The 12,559-nt window shown below is 46.1% G+C and overlaps 1 protein-coding gene across 8 annotated transcripts in view; it reads left to right on the top strand.

Annotated features, from left to right (window-relative positions):
* The window catches only part of KDM4B (lysine demethylase 4B), an 81,537-nt gene that overhangs the window by 11,438 nt on the left and 57,540 nt on the right, over window positions 1–12,559 (top strand). For 6 of the 8 annotated variants that reach the window (XM_080359274.1, XM_080359275.1, XM_080359276.1 and 3 more), the window contains exons 3-5: window positions 2,107–2,282; window positions 3,008–3,122; window positions 3,593–3,786. In XM_080359274.1, the coding sequence (XP_080215400.1) occupies window positions 2,107–2,282; window positions 3,008–3,122; window positions 3,593–3,786 (485 nt within the window). Of the gene's footprint in view, window positions 1–2,106; window positions 2,283–3,007; window positions 3,123–3,592; window positions 3,787–4,362; window positions 4,481–8,717; window positions 8,782–12,559 lie in introns of those variants that run through there. The other 2 variants (XM_080359280.1, XM_080359279.1) reach the window with 2 other exon arrangements.

Here is a 12,559-nt window from a genome sequence, read left to right on the forward strand (position 1 = left end):
CACCTTCCCATCCACATCTTTCCTCCAAAGCTGATGGAAAGTGTGAACTCTCCATGTGAAGCTTCTGAATTCCAGTACAACTGCTTGGAAAGAATCAGGGCTGCCCGCTTAGAAAGGGCTTTTCTGTGGCCATTCCGTGTCGCACCGTAGGCCGAGGGAGATCTTTTGTTCTGTAGTTGCTACATACAGCATTTAGCAGAACTTAATAAAGCCCAGCAGACAAATAAAGCTGTTGGGCATGAAATAACTCTTATTTCTTGTAAAACATAGGTCAATTACTGGGTTTATTACAGTTCTAAATAGAGCTGGGTATTGATAAAAAGCTCTGTGAAATGTTTCCTTGTCCGCTCGAGTGTAGTAGCAATTACATTCCATGAGTCTGTTAGGGTAGATTATTTTAATAAAGGTTGTTGGTGAATTCCAGATGTTGTAAGGAAATTACTCTATTTGTAGGACTAAATCTGAGCATTTCGGGTTATTTTTTGCATGTCTCTATTGCAACTGCAGCTCAGAGCCTTGTCATGGAAGTAAAGCTCATCATATCCTGGAGGAACCGTGCCCATGAAAATCAATAACTTGTCCTCCAGCCCCTGTAACTTTAGGTTAATCCTTACACCAAATTAGATTGCGGATATTTTGTTTTTTTCATTCTACGTGCCCGCTGAATGTCCTACTGATTGTTTTCTGATCTTGAGCCCAGAATCATTGGCAGCTCTTCTGTTTAAAATTACAGATTTTTCTTCAAGATTCAGCACTGCTTTGCAGCAGTATTTTTGTACGCTCTTCAAAAACAAGGAAAGAGTTCTGGACACATTCCCCATGGTTTTATTTCACAGAATCCCCGAATTCCCGAATGTCAGGGGTTGAAGGGCCCTGGAAAGCTCATCCAGTGCAATCCCCCCATGGAGCAGGAACACCCAGATGAGGTTACACAGGAAGGTGTCCAGGCGGGTTGGAATTGTCTGCACAGAAGGAGACTCCACAACCCCCCTGGGCAGCCTGGGCCAGGCTCTGCCACCCTCACCCCAACAAGTTTCTTCTCAAATTTAAGTGGAACCTCCTGTGTTCCAGTTTGCACCCATTGCCCCTTGCCCTGTCACTGGTTGTCACCAGCAGAGCCTGGCTCCATCCTCCTGACACTGCCCCTTTCCATATTGATCCCCAGGAATGAGTCCCCCCTCAGTGTCCTCTTGTCCAGCTCCAGAGCCCCAGCTCCCTCAGCCTTTCCTCACCCGGGAGATGCTCCACTCCCTGCAGCATCTTGGTGGCTGCGCTGGACTCTCTGCAGCAGTTCCCTGTCCTGCTGGAGCTGAGGGGCCACAACTGGACACAAGATTGCAGGTGTGGTCTCCCCAGGGCAGAGCAGAGGGGCAGGAGAACCTCTCTGACCTACTGACCACCCCCTTCTAACCCACCCCAGGTCCCATTGGCTTCCTGGCCACAAGGGCCCAGTGCTGGCTCATGGTCACCCTGCTGTCCCCAGGACCCCCAGGTCCCTTTCCCCTGTGTTTCTCTCTAATAGCTCATTCCCCAGCTTACACTGGAACCTGGAGTCTACTCCTCGCCCCTTTTTATTTAAGGAGTTGGACCCTGATGTGTCACCAGCAAATACAGAAACATCAATAATGCAACAGGATTTTGAGCTTTCCTAGTTAAAAATAAAACAAGTGAATAAAACAAAAAGAACCCAACCCAAAAGAAAACCCAAATGTGTGGAGTTGTAGAGATGCAGCATGAAGCTGCTGGAGTCTTCATGCAGCTTTACGGGGAGTGGTAGGTGAGAGGAATTGCGTGCTGAAGTGAAGCACGTTTGGCTCTTCCGGCATGCAGCCTATTTCCTTGGAATATCCATATATCTTTTCATCTTTGCCTCCATATGGGTGGGACTGCGCTCTGACTGCGGCAGCGACTCCTGCGCATCAGCAGATGCATAACACGTGTCTTGTCCTACGTGCCGGTTATTTGAGATGCTGCTGTTATCCGATAACCTGCGGCAGGATCAAATCCCTTCCGCTTAAACAGCTTGTTCTCCAGTACACGTTGTGTTTGCCTGTTGTGAACGTGAAGTGTTTCTTTTTTAATTAATTCTGTTTATTCCATTTCCAGGTGATTCCTCCCAAGGAATGGAAGCCCCGAAAGACCTACGATGACATAGATGACATGATTATCCCAGCTCCTATTCAGCAGGTGGTTACTGGCCAGTCGGGGTTATTCACCCAGTATAACATACAGAAGAAGCCGATGACTGTGGGAGAATACCGGCGTCTGGCTAACAGCGAGAAGTATGTTGGTGTAAAGCGAACGGGACAGTTGTGTGGGAAGCCTTTCTTCCTAGAAACAAGCTTATTTATTGTTAAATAAATAGCCTTTTGGGGGAAGCAGCTTTTTCTTGAAAGCTTACCTCTAGAATCTCAAATAAGTTTGTAACTTGGTGGTTTGGAGTGTATCTTAGATCTTTTGCTGGGAGTTGGTATAGAAAGAGTCTTTGCAGTAAGTATTTTGCTGAGAATCTGCCTGAAAAGGGTGGCTAGAGACTCAGAAAAGAGCTCTCAGCGCATTATTGGTTGTTCTGGAAAACGTGTTCCATCGCTGAGGTAGAAATCCAAGAATCTCGAGTGCCTGAGCTGATATTGATCACACGAGTGTCTCCGGAGTGACGGGGACCTTTGCACAGCACTTCAGTTCCCTGGGACAAGAGACTGAAATATTGTACAGCACATACGCCAGTGCTTTACCTGCCTAAAACATCATCTCCTGCATCCTTAGGAGGGGGATCTGGTGCTTCACAGAAGTGCAAATCCCATTTGTCAATATGTAGTAAGAGGTTTTTGTAGAAAGATTTAAAAGGCAGTAAATTATATGAATCGGAGTGGAAGTAAAAATGAAATGCACCTTCAGTAACCCCCTGAGCGTGCCTGCTTTGACATGCACGCTTCTTTTCAGTTGCTTATCTATGATGAGTGTTCCTTAGGACTTCTTACATCCTTATCTTTTCTGTTCTTATCAGGTATTGTACTCCGCGCCATCAAGATTTTGAAGACTTGGAGCGCAAGTACTGGAAGAATCTCACATTTGTCTCACCCATTTATGGAGCTGATATCAGTGGCTCACTATATGATGCAGTGAGTGAAATACTCTTTTATTAATTTTAAATATGAACACTCACTTCCTTATTGCTCGTTTCTTCTTAAGGAACAATAATTCAGAATTTACTGGATTTCAAGTCTAGTGTTTCTCATCTGTGTTCATCAGGTGAAGGACGACTGGGTGGAAAATATCCTTGAGAGAAGGGTATTTCGCCCTTAGTTTATTAGTAGGACAGTTAATTGGTAGAGTATCGCATAGTACAAGGGCCTCTTCAGAGAGCACGTTTGGGGAGAAGCTGCAAATCAATCCCTTTGCTACAGAGTCGTGGCAACGCAGCCTTTTCATGGTTATTGATGATCGTTAAAGTAAGCTTTCTGGAATTAAATTAATGCAGATAACACTGGGATATCCACCTTTTAAGGCACTGAAAGGAAGCTGTGGACTATTATTCTGCTGTACCGAGTCCTGATATGTTCCAGTGCAAACCATTTCTTTTGAATTACAGGATGTGGAAGAATGGAATATTGGCAACCTGAATACCCTCTTGGACATGGTGGAACACGAGTGTGGCATTATCATAGAAGGTGTCAACACTCCCTACCTCTACTTTGGGATGTGGAAGACGACGTTTGCTTGGCATACCGAGGACATGGATCTGTACAGCATCAACTACTTGCATTTTGGGGAGCCAAAATCCTGGTAAGTGATGGAGTAGATGGATGGTACCTGTGCCCTCTGCTTGGAGACCACTGCAAGATCCTTTTTATCAGGTCTACCTAATTCTATCAGGCTTATCTTATCTCTCACTTCCCAGTTTTTCCCCTCTCCTGCTTGATATTTGAAAGCAGTTTTACTGGTTTCATGCTGACTTGCTCAGAGGCCTCATTCCTGACTTCCTAGGAAAGCAGCAGAATTCAGGGGGCTCGTTGACATTACAAGTAAAACCAGATTTCAACACTCGGGGCTTTTTGCAAGGGGAGGCACAGGAGAGCACTTGTATTAATGTGGGAGAGCAAACGGTGCTGGGAATGTGTGGATGCTTCAGATGCACTTTAACAGTGAGAGACTTGTTCTTGCATTGTGCTGTAGTCAGGAAACATCTGTTACTTTACAATTTCCATTATTTAGATATGTAAATGTACTTAGAACTCCAGGGACAAGGTAGGTCAAAGGGTTGCTTTTTCATGGCGAATTCTTAGAATAATGATAAGCATTTTTCAACACTGTTAATGCAAGGACTGCTTGGAAATAACTTTCCACAAAAATAATCAACAGATCAAGGTGAAATTAAGCAGCTAGGAGATCTGGAATAAGTTACCAAGAACCATCCTGTCATCTTTTTTCTCTCAAGCATCCTATTCAAAAGTATAACCAGAGAGACTTAGAATCCCAGAAGAGCTTTGCGGAAGATCTCGATGTGACTAATAAATATTGACATTTGCGTGCAAATTAGAGCTTAAATGTCACCGTGAAGCTGCTGTCATTGTGCCCTGGCAGGGGCAGACAAGATCCTCCCATCCCTCTGCAATACGAGTCCCTGGTGACACCGAGTATCTCTGGGCTGTTAGAGCCTGCGGGCATTTAAAATCTACCGCTGTAATGAATGGATTTACTGTTCTTTTACAGCCTTGCAAAGGAGTGGAAGGAGGGGCTGAATCTCTAACATTCAGCCATAGTCTGAATGTGAATTATTTAAATCTTCCCAACGTGTCAGAAAACGTTTCCCCCCATACCTGATTCTTAGTGTCGCTCTCTCAGGATTTCGCAGAGTCTCTTGTGATACCTCTGCCAAACCAACATCATCTCAAGAAACATCTCTCCAGGTTACCAATGAAACGGGACACGCTCTCATTTTAGATCCTGTTGATTTTTGTTCTTCACTAGCGGTGAATCAAACCTGTTTTTATCGGGTCCCCATCTCCTGTAGATGGTGCCAGCAGCACACGAGAAGCCCTCGCTCTCCTTTGCCCGCAATGGCGACCAGTAAAACCAGCGTGTGTAGTGTGGTACGAGGTTCTCACTGGGGTCGGGACATGGTGCTCTCTGCCCAGTCCCCACATCCCCGCGTCTTATCAGTTCTGCCTCATATCCCATCTGCTCCACTTTGTTCGGAGCCCACAATAGTGGGTTCTCACTTTCAGAAAGCAGAAATAAGGACAGATTACCTTGAAAAGAGACGCTGGTGTGAATGGCTGTGCCACAAACTCTCACATTGTGAGTTGGAGAACAGATAATATGTGGATATACACATACTGTGTATATTATAAGAATGATAAACTCATTGCATGAAGCTGTATGTAATGTACACATACTGTATGTAATGTACACATACTGTGTATATTCTAGGAATGATAAACTCATTGCATGAAGCTGTTACCTCCTCTTAACACCAGATCTTCATTATGTCCTTATCTGATACTGTTTTTGTGGGAAATATGGATTGCATAGTAGACAAACAAACCTCCAAACAGTAAAGTCCAAACCATCTTTGCGTAGCACAGTTGTGTGAAGAGGTTCAGAATCAGGAGAGCGGAAATTGTAGATGGAAAGTTGTGTTTGGCAAATGTTGGATCTTAGAGGTTCTTTGTAGCTTTTTATTTCTGTCAAATCATCTGAGAATTTGGGGGACATCCTGGGGAACATTCAGTATTCCCCTAAGAGGGGGTTCAGCTGTTGGAGGGTTCAGTCACTACTGCTTATCATTGGAACAAAGAGGAATCACCAAAGCTTTTGCTAAAGGAGCTCAGGTGTTGCTGGTCACAAATAAAGCAGGAACATGCTCTGCACCTGCTTGTATGTGGGGGCTTGTTGTTTTTAAAGGTACTTTTACCCCACTCGAGGGGAGGATTTTTATCCAGCCATTCTGTTTTTAGATAGTGTTTTTGTAGTAACTACTGCTATAAACCTTACAGGGCTGGAGGAAATGAGGATTTTGAGGACAGACCGTGTTTTGGGCAAAACGTTTTGCCGTTGAGCTGAGTTTTCTTATACAGATGACAGCGTGTAGCCCAAGAATAGATGCATTGTGACAGATGCCAGTGCTGGTTTGGCAGGACTCCCTGCTGCTCCCTTAAGCGTGAGGCAAGAGTCTGCCGCTTGCCCCAGTCATTTCTTCCTTGTCCTTCGCTCTGACAGCTTCTGTTAATGAGTTCTCAAGCTCTTCTGTGAACAAGCGTTGGCTTCCGAGGGGTAGATCTGAATTACCCCTTTGAGCGAAGCTGGAATGTTGCGGGTACCGAACAATCTCTGGCTGGGATTGCAGTGATCCCAGAGCTCAGCTGGGGGAGCTCGTGGACTGCGGCGCCGAGATTCCAGTGGTGCAGCCTCAAAAGATGCCCAAAAGATGGCGAAAATGGGAGCTCTGCGTTGCTGGCACCACCTCGGTGGAAATTTCCCAGCTTCCTTCATCCTTTTTATAGACTCTCTGAGTCTGACAGTGATCATCTTAGAAGCACCTCGGGGATTAGCAGGAGTGTGGGGAGTTATGAACTCTACCAGTTCGGGGTTGAGCTCTAAAATAAGAGGCAGAGTTATTGTTTGGCTGTCAGAGATATTTATATAGTGGTACCAAGAACTCTGTATATTGGTAGGATTCTGCTTCAAAATTGTCTGTTCAAACCCATAACTCTTTGTTCATGTCTCTCAAAGATTATCTCAGGCTACTTTAATGCAGGCTGTGCAGCCCAAGCCCTGCTGTGCAGGGAGTGGGGAGAAGCCACCAGCTACTTCCTTAGGAAGGAAAGGTGAGAAAGGAGTCGTGCTGGTTGAGGTTGCCTCCCAGACATCATTCAAGTGGCTTCTACAAGAAATATCTACATTTGTTTGGTGTGGAAGAGGGGAAGCACCTTCTCGGGGCAGTCTAGATGCATTCAGACCACGAGAAGCCACCTCAGTGGCCAAAGATAAGCTGAGAATGGAATCTGCCTCCTCAGTCAGGGGGATAGTTACCCAAGTATTTTCACAGAATCCCAGGATGTCAGGGGTTGAAGGGCCCTGGAAAGCTCATCCAGTGCAATCCCCCCATGGAGCAGGAACACCCAGATGAGGTTACACAGGAAGGTGTCCAGGCGGGTTGGAATGTCTGCACAGAAGGAGACTCCACAACCCCCCTGGGCAGCCTGGGCCAGGCTCTGCCACCCTCACTGGGAAGAAGCTTCTTCTCATCTTTAAGTGGAACGTTCTGTGTTCCAGTTTGAATCCACTACCCCTTTGTCCTGTCCCTGGTTGTCACCAGCAGAGCCTGGCTCCATCCTCCTGACACTCCCTTACCATATTGATGCCCAGGAATGAGTCCCCACCCAGTCTCCTCTTGTCCAGCTCCAGAGCCCCAGCTCCCTCAGCCTTTCCTCACACGGGAGATGCTCCACTCCCTGCAGCATCTTGGTGGCTGCGCTGGACTCTCTGCAGCAGTTCCCTGTCCTGCTGGAACTGAGGGGCCACAACTGGACACAAGATTCCAGGTGTGGTCTCCCCAGGGCAGAGCAGAGGGGCAGGAGAACCTCTCTGACCTATTGACCACCCCCTTCTAACCCACCTCAGGTCCCATTGGCTTCCTGGCCACAAGGGCCCAGTGCTGGCTCATGGTCACCCTGCTGGCCCCAGGACCCCCAGGTCCCTTTCCCCTACACTGTATTGTATGCCCTTCATTTCTACCTTTGAAATTTTGGGTTATACCTCTCACAAAGCAAGTGCCTTGAGGACTGTTGGGACTAGAGTTAAATGTCTGTAGCTCAACAGCTGGAAATGAGTTCATTGTACGAGCTAACGAGCATCTGCGTCGTCACACAACTCCTTGATTAATGCGTGTCTCGCTGCAGAGCAGTCGTGCTGCCAACGCTTTCCTGTCCCCTTTCTTTTCCATGAGCAGAACAGGCTGCAGCAACACGAGTTGTCTACGCAGTTGTGTCCCTGGGGCTGCAGGTTAAAAAAATTGTTCAGCGCTAAGTGAAGCACTTGAGCAGTAAAGGGTCATCCGGTGAGGAGGGAGAGGAGAGGGGATAATGGGAGAGACAGCTCTTTTCCTGCTCCCAGTCTCATTAAATGATTTATCCACGTCTCTAGATTGCAATGCATATATTTCTTGCATTCTGTCTCGTCGTACCAAGAGGAATGAGCGCCGTTAGGTGTGTGTAGCCACTGTGGCTGCTGCTGCGAGGGGATCCGGCTGCATGCTGGGGTCAGGCTTGCCGAAAATCCACCATCTCTTCTAATGTGCCGATTCTCAGGTGATGCGGCCGGTCCGTGCTGGACCCAGCCTGTTGAATTTAACTGGGAAATGGCTCTGGCAGGTAGAAGAGGTGGATGGGAGCTGTTGTGTAACTTCGGATTAAGCTGCTCGGGCAGGGAGCTGCCACATTGCGTCTCCTGCTTGCTTATTTTTCACATTACAATAAAACATCCTCCTTCAATTAGTAGTTTAATTACAACCTTTTCATAGCGTTTGGTTGTTTTTTTCAAAAGTTTGAATGTATTTCATTGCGCAGCCCTATATTAAACCTCTTGTGCTAGGAGTTTTTACTGTATCAATTATACATATTATGTATAATTACCTTATGCATTCATATGCCGAGATCTAAAATAGAGCACATTGTCAAGCAGTGCTAACAGAAGACTGATCTTTATAATGACAGAAGCAACAGAACTGAATGCCGAGCCTCATCCTTCACGGTTATTACGGCGTTTTGTGGAGGAACGTGTGCGTCTCAGCCCTCGCCGTTTCAAAAGCGTGTTTTTAAACACTGAGATATTCCACCATCGCTTGGTTTCATCTCTATAAAATGTGCGATTCCCACCTTGAGGGCTTCCTGTGGTCCGGAAGTGCCGGAGGAGACTTTAAATCTCAGCGCTGTGAATTTGACGGATGCTCTTTGGAAGTGTAATGTCTCTGTTTTGTTTTGTCAACACTGTAACACCTGCCTGAGTAATAAGGTTATTTTTCTCAGATATTTTGTGACTGATCTTGCTGTATAGCAACAATATTTAATGTTCCTGCTGATGGGATGCTACACTGTATTCTTTCCCTCCGAAACTGCAGGTGTTAGACCAGAGTGACACTGAGGACGCTAATTGATTTTATAAAGTGTCCCTGTTTCCTTATCATGATGGATGTTTAATCCCCTTTAATTAAAAGCTAAAGCTGGCTCCCTATTTTAAGTAATACGGTCTCCTCTCCCTTGCTGGAAGTGGATGATGCCTAATCTGTTTGACTTTGATAGCGCAAAGTACACGTTATGCCAGAGCAGCAGTTTGTGTAGAATTAAGGACAAATTACCAAAGGAACTTTAAAATAATACGATTAGTTAAAAGCGCTGGTCACAGATACAATTACATTAAAAAAAACTACAACACTTCTGGAACTCTGTCTTGTAAAGTCTTGAGAATGCTCACCTGGAAGTACATCAGAGCTAACTGAAAACCTTGTTGGTTGTTTTAGAACGACTGTCTACAGGCAGCCAGCGTGGGTCCATGTGCAGGGTGGTCTGGCTGTAGGAACACGGGAGGACTCGCTTGGACCATCTACAGTTTAATACATTTGTAGTATCTGTTAGTAATGCCACCAGCAACAAGGAAACCTCACAATTTCTACCATGAAGATGAGGGGGAGATTGAAAGCAAGAGGTGATGGTTCCTCCAGGGTGGGTTTAGAGAGGAACCCTCTTTATTCTCGGCTAACGGCGCCTGCTGAAGCAGCTGCAGAGATTCATGTGCACAGATCTCACTGCTGGTTTATTTTCTTTTGTTGTCTTAGGGAGCGTTGCAGCCGTCTTAGTGAGAACCCTTGTTCTGTCCTCCCCCAGGATAGGAAATATTAATCCCTGGAATACTATCTTGGGGGAAGAAAATGACCTATTAGAGTCATGGAGCTCAACTCTTCCAGCTTGTCTCCCTCATCATTTTTGGTGCAGGATGCTGAGTCCTCATCCCTGTTTCCCTGTGTCAGATTCTGCGCCTTCCCTCTGCTTTAACACGCTCTCTCATATGCTGTAGTTGGTTGCGAGCCTGATGTAATCTCATTTAAAGCAGCCGGGTTTAGTGTTTGATCCTGAGGTGCATGGCAGCAGGGGGAAGGGCACTTGTCCCTTGCAGCATTTATTGCCTTATGACTATTACATTCCCTTAGGGGGCCGTTGCACGAGGCGCTTGAATTGCTGAATTGATCGGATGTGATTATAAGTCTTGATTATTGGGATCTCAGTAACCCTTGCACCCTGGAGATCCTGTGAGTTCCTTAAAGCTGGATTAGCTGGAATCACATCTGTGTTTTGCCCTTGGGGGAACTGAGGACTCTGAATTTGTTGCACTCTGACTTTCCATTTTGCTCCATACAGAGAATTGTTCTCTTTCCTGAGTTTTACTTCTCCTATTTCTTCACATTAGGGAATTCAGAAGAAGATTCCGCAGCCGTTCCTCCCTCTATCCCCAAGGTCTACATCAGCCTTCCATGCGAAGCGTGTGGGGCTGCCTTGCTTTTAAATACGTGCACACATTTGCGATCTGTCTGTTCCACCCCGACAGTGGAGATTTATGGGCTTGTTGGGGTGGAGTGGGGGGAAGGGAGAGCAGGGAAGGCCATTTGGCCATGATGGGCTCCTTGCAGCTCACAAATTTCCTTCCTGCCTCTGCTATCCCGTGTAATCTGTTTTACAGCTCTGCGGTTTTGGATGGAGAACGAGTAGAATTTATGGTGATGGTTGATTTATGGATTAACTGCAACACCATTTGCTCTCAGGCAGATTTGGCAAAGCAAGACCCTTTCTGTTGATAAAAGGGACTGAGGAAGGAACAGTGATATTCATTAAAAGAAATAAAAGGAAAGTGAGATAAAGTATGGCCAGGCAGAGCAGCTTTTCACTCTCCTGCCTCTTCCGAAACCATTAGGTGAAAGCTGCTTTGGAACAGGCTTTCTGCATCGCAAGTCTGTGCATGTTGATGTGCTCCGAGATTCACGAGGGGAGTGATGTATTGAGATGCAGAGTTGCATCCCCCTGTAATTCGCTGATAAATGAGAGTGGTGCAGCAGTGAGTTATTAATACAGCCTTTCAAGCTTCATATACCGCAGTCATTAGTTAATCAATACAAACCACACTATACTACTGATATTCAAACCAGCCTTCCTCGGGGCTGAGGGTGCTGTTTGTCCTGGAGATGGTGCTGTGGGTGAAGGACGGCGTAAATCATTCGAGATGGAACAGGATTAGCCGATAGTTTGCTTTAAAAATCCCAGGGATCGGCATATTGCACAGAGACTGAATCTTGGGTGACTGGAGTGGTTTGAATGTGGTTAAGTCATCAAACCAAACTATATGAAGAGTTATGAGCTCTACCTTGTGTTGTGTTGGATTATCTCCCCAATCAGGTGCCTGCAATTGGAACAGTGGAGATTTTTCTTTTTAATAGACTTAGATTTTGTCGTGTTTTACTATGCTGCTCTAGACAGATTATTAAAAGGTAATTTTTGCGGTGCAGGGGCGGCACAGTATCGTGGAGAGGCAGGATGCATCTTGCTTTGCTTCATTCACCCTCATCTAACTTTGAGACAAAATGTTGTGAAGATCAAGCCAGACCCTTGGGCTGGTGGGATCAAGGATGGGACTTGTCCAAGGAGGGCTGGTTGATCTGTAAGATAAGGGATGAAAAGCTTTTCATATGTTACTGCCATCATAGTTTCCAGTCGGTGCATTTTATGTCCATCCTTACTGGGCCTGTTTAGCCAGTTTGTTGAAAGTACAAACTCTTAGAGGTTGAGGTTCATCTGTGAGTTGTTGCACCAAACCTAGCCAAGTGGAGAACCTTCCCATCTATGGTTCGTCTTTATATCCTTCCGTAATGATCTTGAAAGGTGGTAATGCCGATCTTTGATCTCATCCTCGTTTTTACAGCAGCGTCTTCAAGTGGGCCCCTGCTCCACTGACACGGTGTTTAATGCGCGTACGGCTGCTTCCGCCAGCACTAATAATTCATCACAGCTCAGTAGTCCCAGTCTGGATTGAGAGCAGCGCGTCTTTGATCCAAGGAGGCTCTTGCCGCTACTCATTCTTGCGTTTTGAAAGTGTCTGCTCAAAGCTTGGGCCTGATTTGAAATGAAGATCTGTGGAAGTCTGACAGGATCGCAGATTGGTTTTAATAAGTGAGGCTTTTGAACAGTGCGCTCTGCCGCGGAGACGAGATGGAGGGAGATGAGCTGCTTTCTGTCAGCCTGAGCTGCCTTGGGCCCTGGGGGAGAACGAGCTCGCAAATCCCGACTTGGCGTGGAGCTGAAAGCCGGGCTTGGAAAGACCAGAAGGAACCGACAGTGGGACTGCAGAGCTTTGTCTTTATTCACATTTTGTTAACACGTTGGCAGAAATCAGCGGGGATTTTTTTTCTTTACTCAGCAGAGAAAATTGACGTTGGGTGATGCCAAGTGCAGCACAAGTGTAGTTGAAAATACCAGAAGCTTATAGTAATGATGGTGCTTAAATAGCGCTTGGT

This window comes from Nesoenas mayeri, assembly GCF_963082525.1.
Source record: "Nesoenas mayeri genome assembly, chromosome: 25".
NCBI lineage: Eukaryota > Metazoa > Chordata > Aves > Columbiformes > Columbidae > Nesoenas > Nesoenas mayeri.